The sequence below is a fragment of the Mastomys coucha genome, unplaced genomic scaffold (assembly GCF_008632895.1).
Source record: "Mastomys coucha isolate ucsf_1 unplaced genomic scaffold, UCSF_Mcou_1 pScaffold5, whole genome shotgun sequence".
Classification (NCBI taxonomy): Eukaryota; Metazoa; Chordata; class Mammalia; order Rodentia; family Muridae; genus Mastomys; species Mastomys coucha.
Genome location: NW_022196911.1, coordinates 60,420,543 through 60,436,322, shown reverse-complemented (window position 1 = coordinate 60,436,322; position 15,780 = coordinate 60,420,543). Strand labels below are relative to the sequence as shown.

The 15,780-nt window shown below is 44.4% G+C and overlaps 1 protein-coding gene across 6 annotated transcripts in view; it reads left to right on the top strand.

The window, feature by feature from the left end:
- The window catches only part of Myocd (myocardin), a 104,028-nt gene that overhangs the window by 66,503 nt on the left and 21,745 nt on the right, over positions 1-15,780 (top strand). For all 6 annotated transcript variants that reach the window (XM_031353687.1, XM_031353686.1, XM_031353682.1 and 3 more), the window contains 2 exons: positions 9,211-9,386; positions 13,127-13,252. In XM_031353687.1, the coding sequence (XP_031209547.1) occupies positions 9,211-9,386; positions 13,127-13,252 (302 nt within the window). The remainder of the gene's footprint in view (positions 1-9,210; positions 9,387-13,126; positions 13,253-15,780) is intronic.

Genomic DNA, 15,780 nt, shown 5'->3' with positions numbered 1-15,780 from the left:
TACTTACCAATCATCAGGAGCCCACCAATAACATGTACTAAATCCCAACTGAGCCCTGAAAGAAGGGAGCCAGGGGCAGTAATGGAAGAAAAGCTGGTTAAATTCTAAAAGCAGCTTACTGTGTGTCTTCCAAGCAGAAGAGAGTCTCAAACCTCAGTTCTTCTCAATCAAGTACATTGATAGAACCATTTTTTAAACTCCCTAGCTAGAAAAAACATAATTTTTTCTGTTTATTTATTTTTGTTTATCTATTTACTATCATCTATCTGTCTGTCTGTCTATCTATCTATCTATCTATATATCTATCATCTCTCTGCTGTCTATCATCTATCTATCTATCTGTCTGTCTATCTGTCTATCTATCTATCTATCTATCTATCTATCTATCTATCTATTTATCTAACTTAGCTTTTTTTTGCAAGACAAGGGTTCTCTGTGTAGCCTTGAACAGCCCTGTATAGCTGCCCTAGAACCTGCTTTGTAGATCAGGCTGGCCTTGAACTCAGAAATCCACCTGCCTCTGTCTCTAGAGTGCTGGTATTAAAGGTGTGTACCAACACTGTCCAGGTAAGAAAACATAATTTTTGAGGGATAACAAAAAGGTTAGCACAGGGAGTTTGGTTCTGGTGAGCCAAGTGTACGTGTGTGTGTGTGTGTGTGTGTGTGTGTGTGTGTGTGTGTGTGCAGGATCATATCATACCTTTGGTGTGAAGTGGGCTTGTGAGAGACAGAAGAAGGTCAGAACTCCATTGGAAGACAGGCTTCTTTGATAAGAGCTGATGAGCTGGAAATAAGTCCTGTATTTGAGTGTACGCAAAGAGAGTGTGATATGACCAGTGTTGCATGCTAATCGATTACCTTGCAACACATGGGTTTCTCTGTTGAGCAAACTGAATGATGTCACTGCTCATCAAGGCAGAGATATGAGTGGAGGAGTGAGGTGGGGAAAGTGATAGATTCTTGTTTTAACTGCTGAATGTGAGGGGCCCATCAATAATGTAAAAGCAGACACTCAGCATCACCGTCCCGTGGCTCTTAGTTTAGAAGAAAGCACAAACTCACGAATCTTCAACACATAGGGGCATCTAAACTGACGGACTACATACGATTGCCTTTCCATGCATGCATTTCTTCCCAATAGCTATTGCCTCTCTTCTAATGTGCGAGACCCCACTCGAAACTCTCTATCAATGATCAGAACTTGCAAGTGTGTTAAGCATCATAGTCAAAGCTGCTCAGGGTGGTCGCATTTCAGAGGATGGCAAGCAATGCAGAGAAAGAGCAGAGAGATAAACTCGGGACTGTTGTATGGTTGGGAATCGGCACAGAATAAACAAGGAATAGCTGAAGAAGGTGGCTACAGATACATTTGTTTTAGTCTAACAAAATCGCAGAACTGGGTACTAGCAGACAATAGAGCACTTGTCCCCAATCCCTGTGCCCCCTTCTGGGCTTATGGTTCTTACAAGCAAATGACCAAACACAGGAAACATCACAAGGCTGCCTGGAGTCCAGCTGTCAAAACAGCATCTGGAGCCCTCCCAGCATCAGAGATGACCCAGCCCGTTCTCTGGCCTGTTACTCCTGGGGACCATATCCCCTCTGTGGCAAGACGGGGATGAGCTTGTGTGGTGCTTTCTATCAGGCCCACAGTCTGTGTGTGTATTTCCTCTTCTTCATGCACGCGCCGTTCCAGTTGTGTTTATACATTGCGGTTCTCTCTCCAGCTGTGTTTCGATACTCCTGCCAGACTTGAGAGGCCTACTGTGACATTGTCTCCCACCCTCAACGCTTAATCAAAACCTAAGATAGAATGATCTAGAACCTTTCTTAGCACAAGCAAGGACATTTTGACAGTGAGTCTTCCCACCTGGACTTTTCCTACCACAGACTTTAATTTCTTATAGGATGCCAGCTACAGATCCCCCAACTAACTTGTGAGTTTCTTCTCTAAATATAGTTTTAGAGAATCTAGCTGGTCTCATTCTCACCTCTCTGGAATGGCATACTGTGCAGGAAGACAAAGCTCAGGCTCTTGAGACCACTACTCAGAGGGCATCTGATTGCCTACCATCCTTTTGTGAAAAACCCTCATCAGGCCAGGACATGGCTTATAACCAGCATGGTATTCATGGGACTGATAACTTCTCTACGGAATGCAGAATGGCCGTGTTAGGTTTATGAGTGGTCATTATTACTCAGATGCTCCTCAGAACTGAGAGCCCTGGGTCCTTCTCACAAGTTAATAGTTTCTAATTACATGATCATTAAATAGTTTCTTCATAGGATGCCAGCATCCCTTAGCTCCAGAGGAAACAGGGTTTTGTCCATATGCTTAACTCCGAGCTTGAATCAAACCAAACCTAGCTGGATTCCCCAAAGAGTAGGAAGACTCTGGACTCCAGCTAGAACTAAAAGGTTTCTAACATTGTCTTTGGACTGGACCAGGTTTTCCATCTAAGTCAGCACTTCAGTTTCCATTCAACCAGTGTTTTAGAATATGTAGCTCTGTTGTCAAAGACCCATTCATTTTATCACCCTAACTTTAAATATAGAAACCGATGTGTGACCCTCTAGGGCCATCCATTTCCAGCTGTTGTGTTTCTGGAGGCCTCTTTATTCAACATATCTTGGTCTGTGACCCGCAGGCTTAATTCAAAATCAACCTCTTTAGCTTACTCAGAGCCCAGTCCATATTCAGAGACCAAGGAGTTTTGACCCTAATCATGCATTTTAAAGCCAGATATACAATAACAATGGCCCTATGCCAGATGGTAGGGTTGTTTGCCTTGGCATGCCTTACTTTCTCACGGACAAAATTCTACCATTCCACAATGAGAAATCACTTCCAAAGTACAAATGATCCTTAGGGGAAAGAAATACACCATGGCATGTATGTCAAATGCTTTTCTGAGGAAAAACTCTGGGAAAAGAAGGGTAGGATTTTAAAATTGGGGAGCTGGCAGATTGGGGGAGAAAGGGTGGGTGCTAAGAGAGAAAGTGGCCTTTAAACTCTGCATGGCTTCCCCATGACTTGAATGCCATCAGTGCCATAGAATCCATCTTGGCACTGCTGAGAATACGGGCAGTTCCAGTTGGGAGCTATATTGCAAGATCCCTGTGGGGTAGCAGGAGATATTGACAGGTAACACAGGGATATTGAGTACTGTCCCATAAAGGAAGAAGGAGACAAGGGGAGTATGTCATGTTCACACTGGATAATATTCTCTGTCCCTAGTATTTGGCCTCTAGAACTGACATGTAATACATATACATAGAAGTTAGCACTTCTCCTGGTTTATGAAGATCTGGTCAAGAGACACAAGGGGAGTTTCTGAGGTGTCATGGATCTGAGGAAAGTGTATCAGTGCACATCCATTTTATAACAAAGATACCTGATGTCCTTTGATAGAAGTTGAGTTCTCACTTCAGCTAGAGGACCCATCAGGCCATAGACTATAGTGTGTTGTTGGGTCTCATCAAGTCTCCTTGACAATGAATAGGATTAAACAACATCTACATCTATGTGAATGACCTGTGGCACTCTCCCTTGAGAAATAGATTTTGCCTCATTCTCATTCTAAAGGATGTTAGGGATGGTCAGTCTGTCCTCAAATAAAAACAGCTCCCCTGCCCTTCAGGACACTAACTAGAAGATAGAAAATCAGGAGGTGCCCTCTCCCATTGTGCCCACCCTTCCTTCACAGCCCTGGGTGCAGGTTCTAGGGAGAGAGTAACCAGGCCTCCAATTATCTCATTTAATCTTGGAATGTTAAACGTGCATACACAGGAAAGTACAGCTGACTCATTCATCTAATCGCTTCCAGGGAATGGGGGAGTCAAGGTCCCAAGGGGCCAGTGCCAAGAGCCAGTCCTGTGGGCATAGCCGGAGGATGATGTCAGGGCTTCTCAGAGCAGGTCCTTGTCATCACACTGCCTGATGTGTCTGGAGGGACAATAGCCAGCACTCTGCTCTCCAGCAGCTCCCAGCCAGCCTCTTGTTGTGGGAGATTGGACCAGAGGCCCAGGGTCACAATGTAGTGCAATTGATGTGAATGTTCCACAGGGACACAGATAAGGTGACCAGAAGATGACCTATGTCCCTCTCTGCAGCAGCGTGGCTTGAACCAGCAGAGAGGGTGGCCTGTCCAGGACACTGTTTCTTCTTACCCTAGGAAAGCTGACTCCTTATTTTCCCAGAACGAGCCTCTCTGGACAAATGAGTTTTCTTCACCATGGAGTTGCATTGACCTTTAAGAGGCTGACCACAAAATAAACTGCTTCCTGGGTGGTCCTTTTGTTTTTGATAATGGTAAACTTGAGAATGGCAGATTCTCCTAACTAAACAGTATCAGCCACCATAACAGCAAGACAAGACTGAACAGTTTACATCAGGTCATGACATGGTGCTCTGGGGATATGAGTTCCTGAAACCTAGAAAGGTAGATCCATTCATTATTCCCATTCTATAGATGGGGACATTGGAACCCTCTGGCAGGATAGAACTAAGAAAAGGAAAGTTCCCCAAGTGTTTCCAACTCTAGAACCCATGAGGGCCTTGAGCATTTTGTGAAAGTAAGATGGCGGCGGCAGCAGCAGCAACTCTGAGGGACTCTTCTATAAGCCTGAACTGAACAGCTGTGTTGCTGTGTGAAGGCTCCCTGTCCCTTCCCTACTCTTCTGTCAGAGAGTGGCAAACTCAAACCATTTGTAACCCTGAAAGTGACAGAACTTGGGTGGCTCGTATGCTGGCACAGTCCTTAGTGGTCCTCAAATGTACATGTTGGCAGAATCTGAGCTGGCCACATTATGTTTTCTGGGTACCAGACATCACATTTGGGGCTGTGGCGCTCGCCCTGCCCCTTTGTGTGGGTGTGAACAACTTCTATGTGCTCTATTGAGTATACTTGTGGCTTCCTTGTTTCGTTGGCTTAAGCAGGGAAACTCTGATTTGGTAGAACGTTTGATGGTGTAGTCTCCTAGGCTATGACTCTGTAGAATGTGAATCCTAGAATAACTCTCTCCCCTGACTAGTAGAGATTTTTCTTTCCCTCCCTACACCAATTCTGTTTATCAGTCCCTCTTGTGTCTCTTCCTTTCTCCACCACCATTCAAGCCCCTGCACCCTCCTGCTGTCCTGCCCATAGCTGACAGTCATTTCAGGTTCCACCCAAGCCTCCCCCCCCCCTGCTCTTCTTCAGGAGTTCTTACACAACTTTGCATCACCAGCTCTTCTGTCTAACTGCCATGGACACTCTCCAGGCCACATCTCCTTGACAGATTCTCTGATTATCCCTGGGAGATACACAGACAACCTCTCTCCTGACTTTCAGTCTCTTTACCATATCTTATCTGATCACCTCTACCCCTCTTGAAGTGTGAAGGGCGCAAGTGGATGAAATAGCTGAGGACCCCACTCCCTTCAGACTTTGGGGGGGGGGGGAATAGAACTGATTATGGAAAGTTGTTCCTCCATATCCACGGGGGCTTAATGCCAGGACCCACCACAGATGATGACTTCAGGATACTCCAATCCCTCCTGTAAAGTGAAATACTATTTGTACATAATTCACTCTCATTCTCCCTTATATGCCAATTGCCTATCTACTAACTCCATGCTTAATTCCACACAAACACTATGTAACATTTTACATACTACAAGAGGGATAATGACAAAAGCAAAGCCTGTAGATGTTCAGAATAGATTCAGTTTGTCAGTCCAAGTCAACGCCAAGAATCTGGAACCTATAGTCAGCAAGCTGATACCATCTACCCCCTTATTCTAGTGACTTGGCTTGAAGTCACCACTTGCCAGTGGACAGTGCATCAGCTCAATGGGGATACAGTGTATGTGTACGGAGGCAGATCCTTTGCTGCTCTAGTGAGCTCTCCACCCTTCAAATGGGGCAGGCTGATGATTCTCCCTTAAATAATGGGTGGCGCTTCCCAAGGGCTGGCTTTATGGCTAACAGGGAGAATGATTGGTTCAGCCACCATCTGAGTCCAAAGGCTGGGACTCCACTCCCAGTTCAGTCACTAAATTATTGCAGAAAACAGAACTTTCCACATTCTCACCAGCCTAAGTTGAGGAAATGCTTGGCTCCCCATGTCTGTTTGAGGACTCACAAATCTCTTTTATTCTAGTTGGCTCTATTAGAGAAATCTGTGCTGCCAACCCCTCTCTCTCTTTCTCCCCCCCACCTCTCTCTCTCACACACACACACGTGCATGCACACACAAGTGCTCATTTTGTCCTCTTCTTCCTTCTCCTTCTCTTCTTTCTCTGCCTCCTATTCCTTCTATTACACACAATTACATCATTGTAGGATACAAAAAAAAAATATGTATTCCCCTTTCTCCCTGTTTCTTCTAACATTTCTATCCACATGTTAGAATGTGGGACAATTTCACAATTCAGTTCATTTCTCCCTAATCTTTGCATTTCTGGGATGCCATATTCTGGTTGAGTTATGGACATATCTTTGTCACATGAAACACCAGACCACATAAAGAAGACCCGATCCTCTCATAGTGAGAGAAACAGGAAGAGGCATGAGATAATGGACATCTCAGAGTGTTCTGGTGTGCAGAGAATACAGTGCTCCGGAGGGGCTGGTATGATCACATGCAGGTATACAGCATCGGCTCAGGGAGTGAGCCAGCAGCTCTCAATAACCTGCTATGATCTCCCTGGTGGGCAGCAGCAGACACTCACCCACCTCCTCTTGTCTATTTGGTCCTCAGAGGAACATGTGAAGATTTTAACAGGGATAAAAACTAATTATATGAATAACTTGTAGCTAAAACTCCAACGGTGTTTTTTAAATGGGCTGAGCTGACAATATATCCATATGTTCTCTGGAAGCAACTAAGAAGGCATTCCTTTAGGAGGTCTCAGGTGCTGATTCCCCTGAGAAAGGGAAATGTACAGAGTCAGTCTTGATGTAGGAACATGTCATGCAGAGACGGCAAAGCTTAGAATGTTCAGAAAGCAGAGATGAACTAACTCCAGACTCCCGAAGGAGGGAGGTGGGTGGTTGGGAGAAGAGTCTAAGGGATAGAAGAGAGACTCTGGGTTTCAGTGAAGAAGTTGGCACATATCCAGTGAGTCTTTCTAACTGGAGGAGAACAGTTTTCTGACACAAGGAAGAAAAATACCAATGTCTACTTATTTGGGCTTTTAAGTCAATATATCATTTCTGTAATTCTCTGCACTTTCTTCAACTTTCCTATTTTTATTTTATTTTTGAGAAGATTTAATTACATTTCTCTCTTCTTTTTCCTGCCTCCAAACCCTTCCCCAGTCTCCTTCAAATCCATGACCTCTTTTTTCACTAATCATATTCAAAAATGTATATACACATAGAACCTGCTCAATCTGTGTTAGTCTGTGTATGTGTTTCTAGGGACGACCATTTGGCCCTGTATATTTTTGTGTGTGTGCTAAAATGTGTAAGAATGGGTTGGGGTTATTGTTTAGTGGTAGAACAATTTCCTAGCATGCACAGAGACCCTACCTAGGTTTAATCTCCATTTACACATGACTGTCCATGCACATATACACACCTCAAATTACAAGTATTAATTTTAAGTGTTCCCACTAATACAATGGAACATCATACAGTTATTTTTTAAACGAGGATAGTCATGTGTGTGAGAGATAGAGAAAAAAGAGAAGGGGAGTGGGAGAGAGAGAAAGAGAGAGGGAGAGAGAGAGAGAGGAAAATATCATTTTCAGTGTTGGGAATTGAACCCATGGCTTTGTACATACTAGACAAGCACACTGAGCTACACCCCCAACTCTTGACTAGTATGTTTTACCCAGTCCAATCTATTTAAAACTTCACTTTTTGCATTTATCTTTCTGAATCTATAGAGTTAAACCTAAAAGAGCCCACTGACTTCTACTGTGAGGTGGAATATGTACATTAGGTATTTTTATGCTACATAAATTTTTATCAGGAATATCCTCTTTGATAGATATAACAGCAAGAATGACTTCTACACCTGACCCATAGAGCAGATGTCCTGGCATCTAAGCTGGTTAGTGGTCTTCCCACTGGGCTAATCACTGGAGTTTCCACTTGCTGTGTCCTTGCCTGGCCTCTTTCCTGATTTGACACTCGGATGTCCACATGAGAAGCTATGACACATGCCAGCAGTGGTGGTGATGACAAATCCCAAATCACATTTGTTCCATTTTTCCCTGCTCCTCACAGCCTTCACCATCGCCATGGTGAGAGCTCCTGTCTCTTATCTGTACCGAGTAAGAGTCAAAAGTTCTTGTGAGTGTGATTGCAGAACAGGGGCTGGAAAGACTCCCGATAATGCTGAAATTCCTTTGAAAGGGCTGTGCTCAGAATGGGGTCAGGAAAGCTCTGTGGCTTTGGCACATTGTGTACTGTCTTGGACAATAAACTGGATAGGGAATGGGTGGTGTAAAATGTGAGAAGCGGATCAGGATAACGTTATGGCCCATCTGGTCTGATGGCCTCTATTTGCAGCACAATGTCTCTGTTGACCTAAAAGACCACCCAGGGGACAGAGGAAGCATGGGAGGGGGTGGGAGCTGCTGAAGGACTTACAAAGACACAAGATAGTAGACATGAAAATATAATCTGTGTACCAAGAAAATAAGAGTCAGGTTGAAGTTTCTAAGATACATTTTCTTGGCTTTTCTAATTAGTGACGCTTTGGTTGAGTGGCCACTTGGATGTGAACTCTGGTGACGTTAGCTAAATCTGACATCTAGGAATTTAAACTTAGTAGCTAGCCTCCCTTCTCCTTATTAGCAAAGCCTGCTAAACATTTTGTGCCATGTGCCCTGCTTTATCTTTGAAGATGAAGCAACTGGCAAGCTGTCATTTTGATTCTCTCTCGTACTGCGAAGCCCTAAGGAGAGGGGAAGTCATTCTGCCTTACCTTCCCATGGCCTCACTGCATGTCTGTTCCTTTTGCTTTTTCCTGATTTATTTTCAGAAGGACATAGGTTCCATAGAAAGTGCTGAAAAAAAGACAGCCTGGGAATCAAGTTTAGTGCATGATGATAAGCTCTGAAGTTCTCCTGTAGAAAATCCAATCATTTAAAATATACCCTCACTCTTCCCTGAACTTGCACTACACCAGGAGAGCAAAATGTGTGCTCCGGCATAGGGGCGAAACTTAGCAGCATTTCTGAACAGCTCTCCATCTTGGTTTTCTCTCGCTCAGGTTCTGAGGTGAGCTACCCCAAAGCAGCAGATGCATTTGCCTTTGAGGACGACAGCAGCAGAGATGAGCTTTCCCCAGATCAGTCTCGGAGTGAGGACCCCCAGGGCTCTGCAGGATCCACTCCAGACATCAAATCCACTGAGGCTCCTCTGGCTGGTCCTCTGGACACAATCCAGGTAAAACACACTGGCCTGCCTCACACTCTTAGATTTCATATCGTCATTGCTGTAGCTGGTGTTGCTTACACCCCTCACTCTGCTGCTGGTTTTATTGTGAGACAGGGTCTGGCTATATAGGATAGCCTGGTCTCAAGCTCAGGACACCCCTGGCTTAGGCTGAGTGATGGAATTATAGTGTATGCCAACAGCTTACCTGATGATGTATTTTCTTGGTGTCTCTACTCAACCTATTCAGCTCAGGCACTTGTAGATCTTAGAAACATTGAAAACCCACACAATGTTAGCTTTCAAGTTACCTTGTGAGCAAGTAGATATGCCTCTGTTTCGGGCATAAGGTAAACTGACTTAGTGAGATCCCACAATTAGCCAACACTCTCCTGGCAGGACTGATCTCAAACTCATCAGAGGGCCTGGGGTTGGGGGTGGTGATGGGAGAAGGAGGTGGTCTCAGTAAAGCAGGAGGCACCAATTGCTTCCACCCTTAACAGGTGTCTACCATGTCAGCCTGAAGCTAGCACACTGCCCCAACTCTAGCTCAGTCCTCACTCCTTCTAAACAAACCCACAACTATGTGAAAGCAAGGAACTGATACTAAAACTATGAGACAGACTTATAAAGAATAATGATGAGTTTAATAAACCATATCTCCTGTCCTGATGCTCACACTGTCCTGATGATGCTCACACTGTCCTGGTGCTCACACTGTCCTGATGATGCTCACACTGTCCTGGTGCTCACACTGTCCTGGTGCTCACACTGTCCTGATGCTCACACTGTCCTGATGGTGCTCACACTGTCCTGGTGCTCACACTGAGTTGTTGCTCACACTGTCCTGGTGCTCACACTGTCCTGATGCTCACACTGTCCTGATGGTGCTCACACTGAGTTGTTGCTCACACTGAATTGTTGCTCACACTGCCCTGATGCTCACACACTGGGCTAATGAGCACACTGTCCTGATGCTCACACTATCCTGATGCTCACACTGTCCTGATGCTCACACACTGGGCTAATGCTCACACTGTCCTGATGCTCACACTGAGTTGTTGCTCACACTGTCCTGGTGCTCACACTGCCCTGATGCGCACACTGCCCTGATGCTCACACTGCCCTGATGCTCACACTGTCCTGATGATGCTCACACTGTCCTGATGATGCTCACACTGTCCTGGTGCTCACACTGTCCTGATGATGCGCACACTGTCCTGATGCTCACACACTGGGCTAATGCTCACACTGTCCTGATGCTCACACTGAGTTGTTGCTCACACTGTCCTGGTGCTCACACTGTCCTGATGCTCACACTATCCTGATGATGCTCACACTGTCCTGATGCTCACACACTGGGCTGATGCTCACACTGTCCTGATGCTCACACTGCCCTGATGCTCACACTGCCCTGATGTTCACACTGAGTTGTTGCTCACACTGCCCTGATGCTTACACTGTCCTGATGCTCACACTGTCCTGATGCTCACACTATCCTGATGATGCACACACTGTCCTGATGCTCACACTGTCCTGATGATGCGCACACTGTCCTGATGCTCACACTGTCCTGATGCTCACACTGTCCTGATGATGCGCACACTGTCCTAATTCTCACACTGTCCTGATGCTCACACTGCCCTGATGCTCACACTGTCCTGATGCTCACACTGCCCTGATGCTCACACTGTCCTGATGCTCACACTGCCCTGATGCTCACACTGGGCCCCAGGCTACATTATGCACTTTGCATCTTCTCCCCTGAGATCCCTGGCCCTGCTGAGTAAGTAGCACTGAAACTCAGGACCATGGAGAAAAAGCTATCACTCCATGAGTCTAAACGGCTGCGTGAATTCCAGGATCACACAGAATGTCACTATCTCCCAAAGCCACATGATGGCAACAGAGGACCCCTAAGAGATGTTAGTGGGCAGGGAGCACACGGAGTGGGGAGGGAGGAGGAGTGATACGGAGGTGCTTTCCACCCTGGTTTCACAACACTCTTCTCTAGAAGGAATCCTCTAGGCCACACCCTTCTCTTTCAGGAGACTTCAGGCTTCCTGACCACCAAGAGACTGTTCCAAAGACACTGGAATAAAATACCTACTTCTGGGGACCAGAAGCATTTAGTTTTAGAATGTATCTGCACCTATTCATGATTATATGTCCTGAGGATAGGATCCACAATCAAAACACAGAATTCACTCGTGTCATAGATATGCATGCATACCCATAACCTAAATGTAATTTTCTACAGAGTTTATATAGACATACATATTTACCTATGTTCATGAAGCTAAGTTCTGTGCCTTTTCTTCTCCTGGCTTCTTGTCAGCCTCAAAGGGTTTTGGTTTTTTAAGCAATTCAGATGTTGCAATATTAGATTATGCATGTTCAACTTGTATTTGAAATTATTTTCCTACTGGAACATCCATCCAGATGAGGGGAAGTTGCAGTGATGTTTATTCAGGGTCGAGTTTCCCAAAACCATGACGGTTACTGGTCCCTGTCATCCCTATCTCTACCCCATCACAGCACACTTAAAGCTGCCAAGGAGGAAATGTGAGGTGGGAGGGGGAGGGAGGCGTGAGAGCTGGCTGAGTGTTCTCTCCTTGGGCAGAAGTCCGTCATCAAAGCATCTCCCTTCCCCTGCACGCCCATGCTGAGCTTTGCAGTCAGGCAGCTTTGATAACATCGAGCAGGCTATCAGACCCCTTGCACATACTCTTCTGACAGCAAACTCCTCGGCTTCTGATTTAAGAGTGGTTTTGAGGAGAAGACATGTTCCTCTCTGCTTAACCCCAGCAGAGGGGGAAGAATGGGCCAGGCACTGAAAATGCAGGGGCTGCTTTTTGTCTTTTCTCTCAGCAACCGTGTCTGAAAGGCTAGAACACTGAGGCTCTGAGAGACTAGCAGCCCATAGGATTGTGACAGATGCTGGGGTTCAGGAGTTCAGGGGTTCAGGGAAGAACTGTGAAACTCAGTTCTGGCTCCTCAGGAGGGGTGTGAGGACCCCTGCCCTTTTGTGGAATCAATAGCATAGGAATGTAGGGAAGGAAAAGAAGAGAATTATTCTTTTCATGGATCCCTCAGCAGATATAATACCTTCATAAAGACATATGTTACCCTACACGTGCAAATACATGGCTCTAATATACACGTAAAACACACATATACACATATTATTTTGTTCCTGTATTCTGGCAGTTCTTCTCCTTTTATATCTACCTTCTATACATATACATTGATATAAAGATGCATATAAATATGTATACACAGGCACATAGGTACATAAGATATGTACTCATACACACATAGATGTTTACATATTTATATCCTAATATGCATATATATCAGTGTGAACATGCATAAAACCATATAACAAACATATATACATGTATATGTGTATATGTACATGTATGAATATGCATATATACATGCATACATGTACACATACATGTGTGCACATCCCCAGGAAGGTACACACATATATATATACTGCATATATATATACACACATATATATATGTATGTGTGTGTGTTACTATGTATATTCACAAAGACATGTGCATGCATATATACACACAAGCATGTGTGCACATGCATGCATACATATATTGGGATGTCCTCCTGCAGAGAGCACCTGCTATTACCAGAACAGGAAGCTGGGGCCAATGCGGAAAGACTTCAGCTAAGTGATGCGGCACCTCTATTCTTGTGCCTTGGTAACACTACAATTTGGATTTCAGGATCTCTCTCCTGGCTCACAAAGTGACAAGAATGATGCAGCCTCCCAGGCAAGCAACCAGACAGACTCTGGGAAGCAAGTTCTCGGCCCTCTCAGCACCCCGATTCCTGTGCACACTGCTGTAAAGGTATGGACTGGTCTGGCCCCCAACCTCTACCTGGGGGTAGGCTCCCTGAAGCCATGCCAAGCATAGCTTTGCAAGGCTGTTCTGTTGGCATGAGGAGACTTATATGGAAACAGACACAGGTTAGGACAACTAGAAAAGTCACAAAGTGGCTTATGCCATCGATGTATATACTTTCAGCACCAGGGAAGCCTGACTGTATTGGGAATATAGCTCAGCCAGCATCTATGTGGCTTGGATTTCATGAGCCAGACAAGGTGGTACATGCCTGCAATCTCAGCACTCAGAAGGGAAAAAATATAAGTCAGTGAGTTCATGGTCAGCCTGGGCTACTCAACACAAAATAAAAAATGAAGATTCCCCAGATTCACCCTGAAGAAAGATACAGCTGACTACAATGCACACAGGACTTGTAAGGATCGTAAAACACATTCAGAGGACTGGAGAAATGGCTCAGAGGTTAAGAGCACCGGCTGCTCTTCCAGAGGTTCTGAGTTCAAATCCCAGCAACCACATGGTGGCTCACGACCATCTGTAATAGGATCTGATGCCCTCTTCTGGTGTGTCTGAAGACAGCTACAGTGTATATATATATAAAGATTATATACATATAATCTTTAAAAAGGACTAAAAAATTTTTAAAAAAAAACACATCAAGAGTTGTATTTATGTGATAGGAGCAGAACTGAAGCCTTGGGTATTGCAAGAGCTCTAACACATGGGGGAAATGACGTGGGAGGAGTTACACCCACCCACAGGAGACAGCCAGCAGTGACTACAGTATTTTATACTTAATTTGCCCAGCATTACATCCAGCTATTCCCAGAGAACTGTCTCCTAATTAGACACATTTAGCTTTCTTGCATTACTCTATACTAGCTAACATTTATCTGATTCAGTTGGAAGCACCTTTTTGTTTTTCAATTCTAGTGTTACCTTTAGTACCTGCTGGCACAATTCTTCTGGGAATTTTTTTAGGTTGTAAATTACAGTCATAGTCAATGACAAAATAATAGTTTTAGATGCACATTGGATGGAGGAGGAAATGGTTCCCATTATTGGTAAAGAGGTCTATAAAGAGGAATTATAGTAGCACTGCTAACTGAATATTTAAGTTTTGCATAATTCAAATTCATAAAGCTGTCAACCTCCCCATACCAAGAAGACATGCTAGAGGCCAAAGGAAGGATGAAAGGACAAACTGGCTGAAAACAAAATCATACCCATGCAAACTTCACTGGACCACTGGGTTGCTTGTTTATAGATGACTGCCCAGAGCTTCTAAATGATCAATACCTAAATCCCAACTGTTGAAGATGCAACACCTTATGTTTATCGACCAGTGGTTCTCAACCTTCCCAGCACCGAGAGCCTTTAATTCAGTTCCTCATGTTGTGGGGACCCCCAGTCATAAAATTACTTCAGTACCACTTCATACCTATAACTTTTCTACTGTTACAAATCATAATGTAAACATCTGATCTGCAGGATATCTGATACTGGACCCCCCCAGTAGGGCACAGCACACAGGTTGAGAATCACTGATCTAGAAGGCTTCTTAAAGAAACAGCTGAGCTGGATAGAACCACTCAACCCAACTGGCACAATATGATTTTTATGAGGCTGGAGAGAGACTTCAGAGATTACTCTCAGAAGCTGTAAAAATCCTATGGAATATCATAGATTCTCCTAGATATTTCCAAGAGGTCGTGTCACAAGCTAGTAAGAACATCATCCTATCCTCTGTAGTCTAACTGGGTTTTCAGACCATTGGGAGCCATCACAATGTCTTGTGTGAGTATGAAAGAAGTGCAGAGGTTTGGACAGACATCCCTCTAGAACTATAAGAGTTTTCAAGAAGCACCTGAGAATAGTCTCACTATGGTTAATCCTTAGGGAGATCCAAAGTTAAAACCCAATATGATATCATTTCATGGGCACTAGAATAGTATCCATCAAAAACCTGGCAATAACAAAGGTCTACAAAGATGTAAGAAAGCTGGAAGCCCCACGCGCTGCAGGCCTGAATGTGGAATGCTTACACTGCTGGGAAAGCTTTGTCATTTCCTTAGTGAATTAAATATAAATTTACCATGTGGTCCAGCAACTCCACTCCTAGCTATACACCCAAAAGAACAAAAATTCTTCACAGAGTCTTCACAGCAACACCATTTGCCATATTTCCAGGTTTGAACCAACCCAAATGCCCACCAAGTGATGGATGAGTGGTGGAGCCAGGCCACGGAATATTATTCAGCCATAAAAAGGGATGCCATATTGACACCTGCCATTAAAATGATGTTATATTGACGTTGCCACAACATGAACTAACCTTGAAAACATCATGCCAAGTTCGAGAAAACAGACACAGAATATGCTCAATATGGCTTCATGTATACAAATGTCCAAAATACATTCAGTGGGGTTTCATGGGTATGAATGTCCAAGATAATGTCTGTGTGTCCATGTGTGTGTGTGTGTGTGTGTGTGTGTGTGTGTGTGAGAGAGAGAGAGAGAGAGAGAGAGAGAGA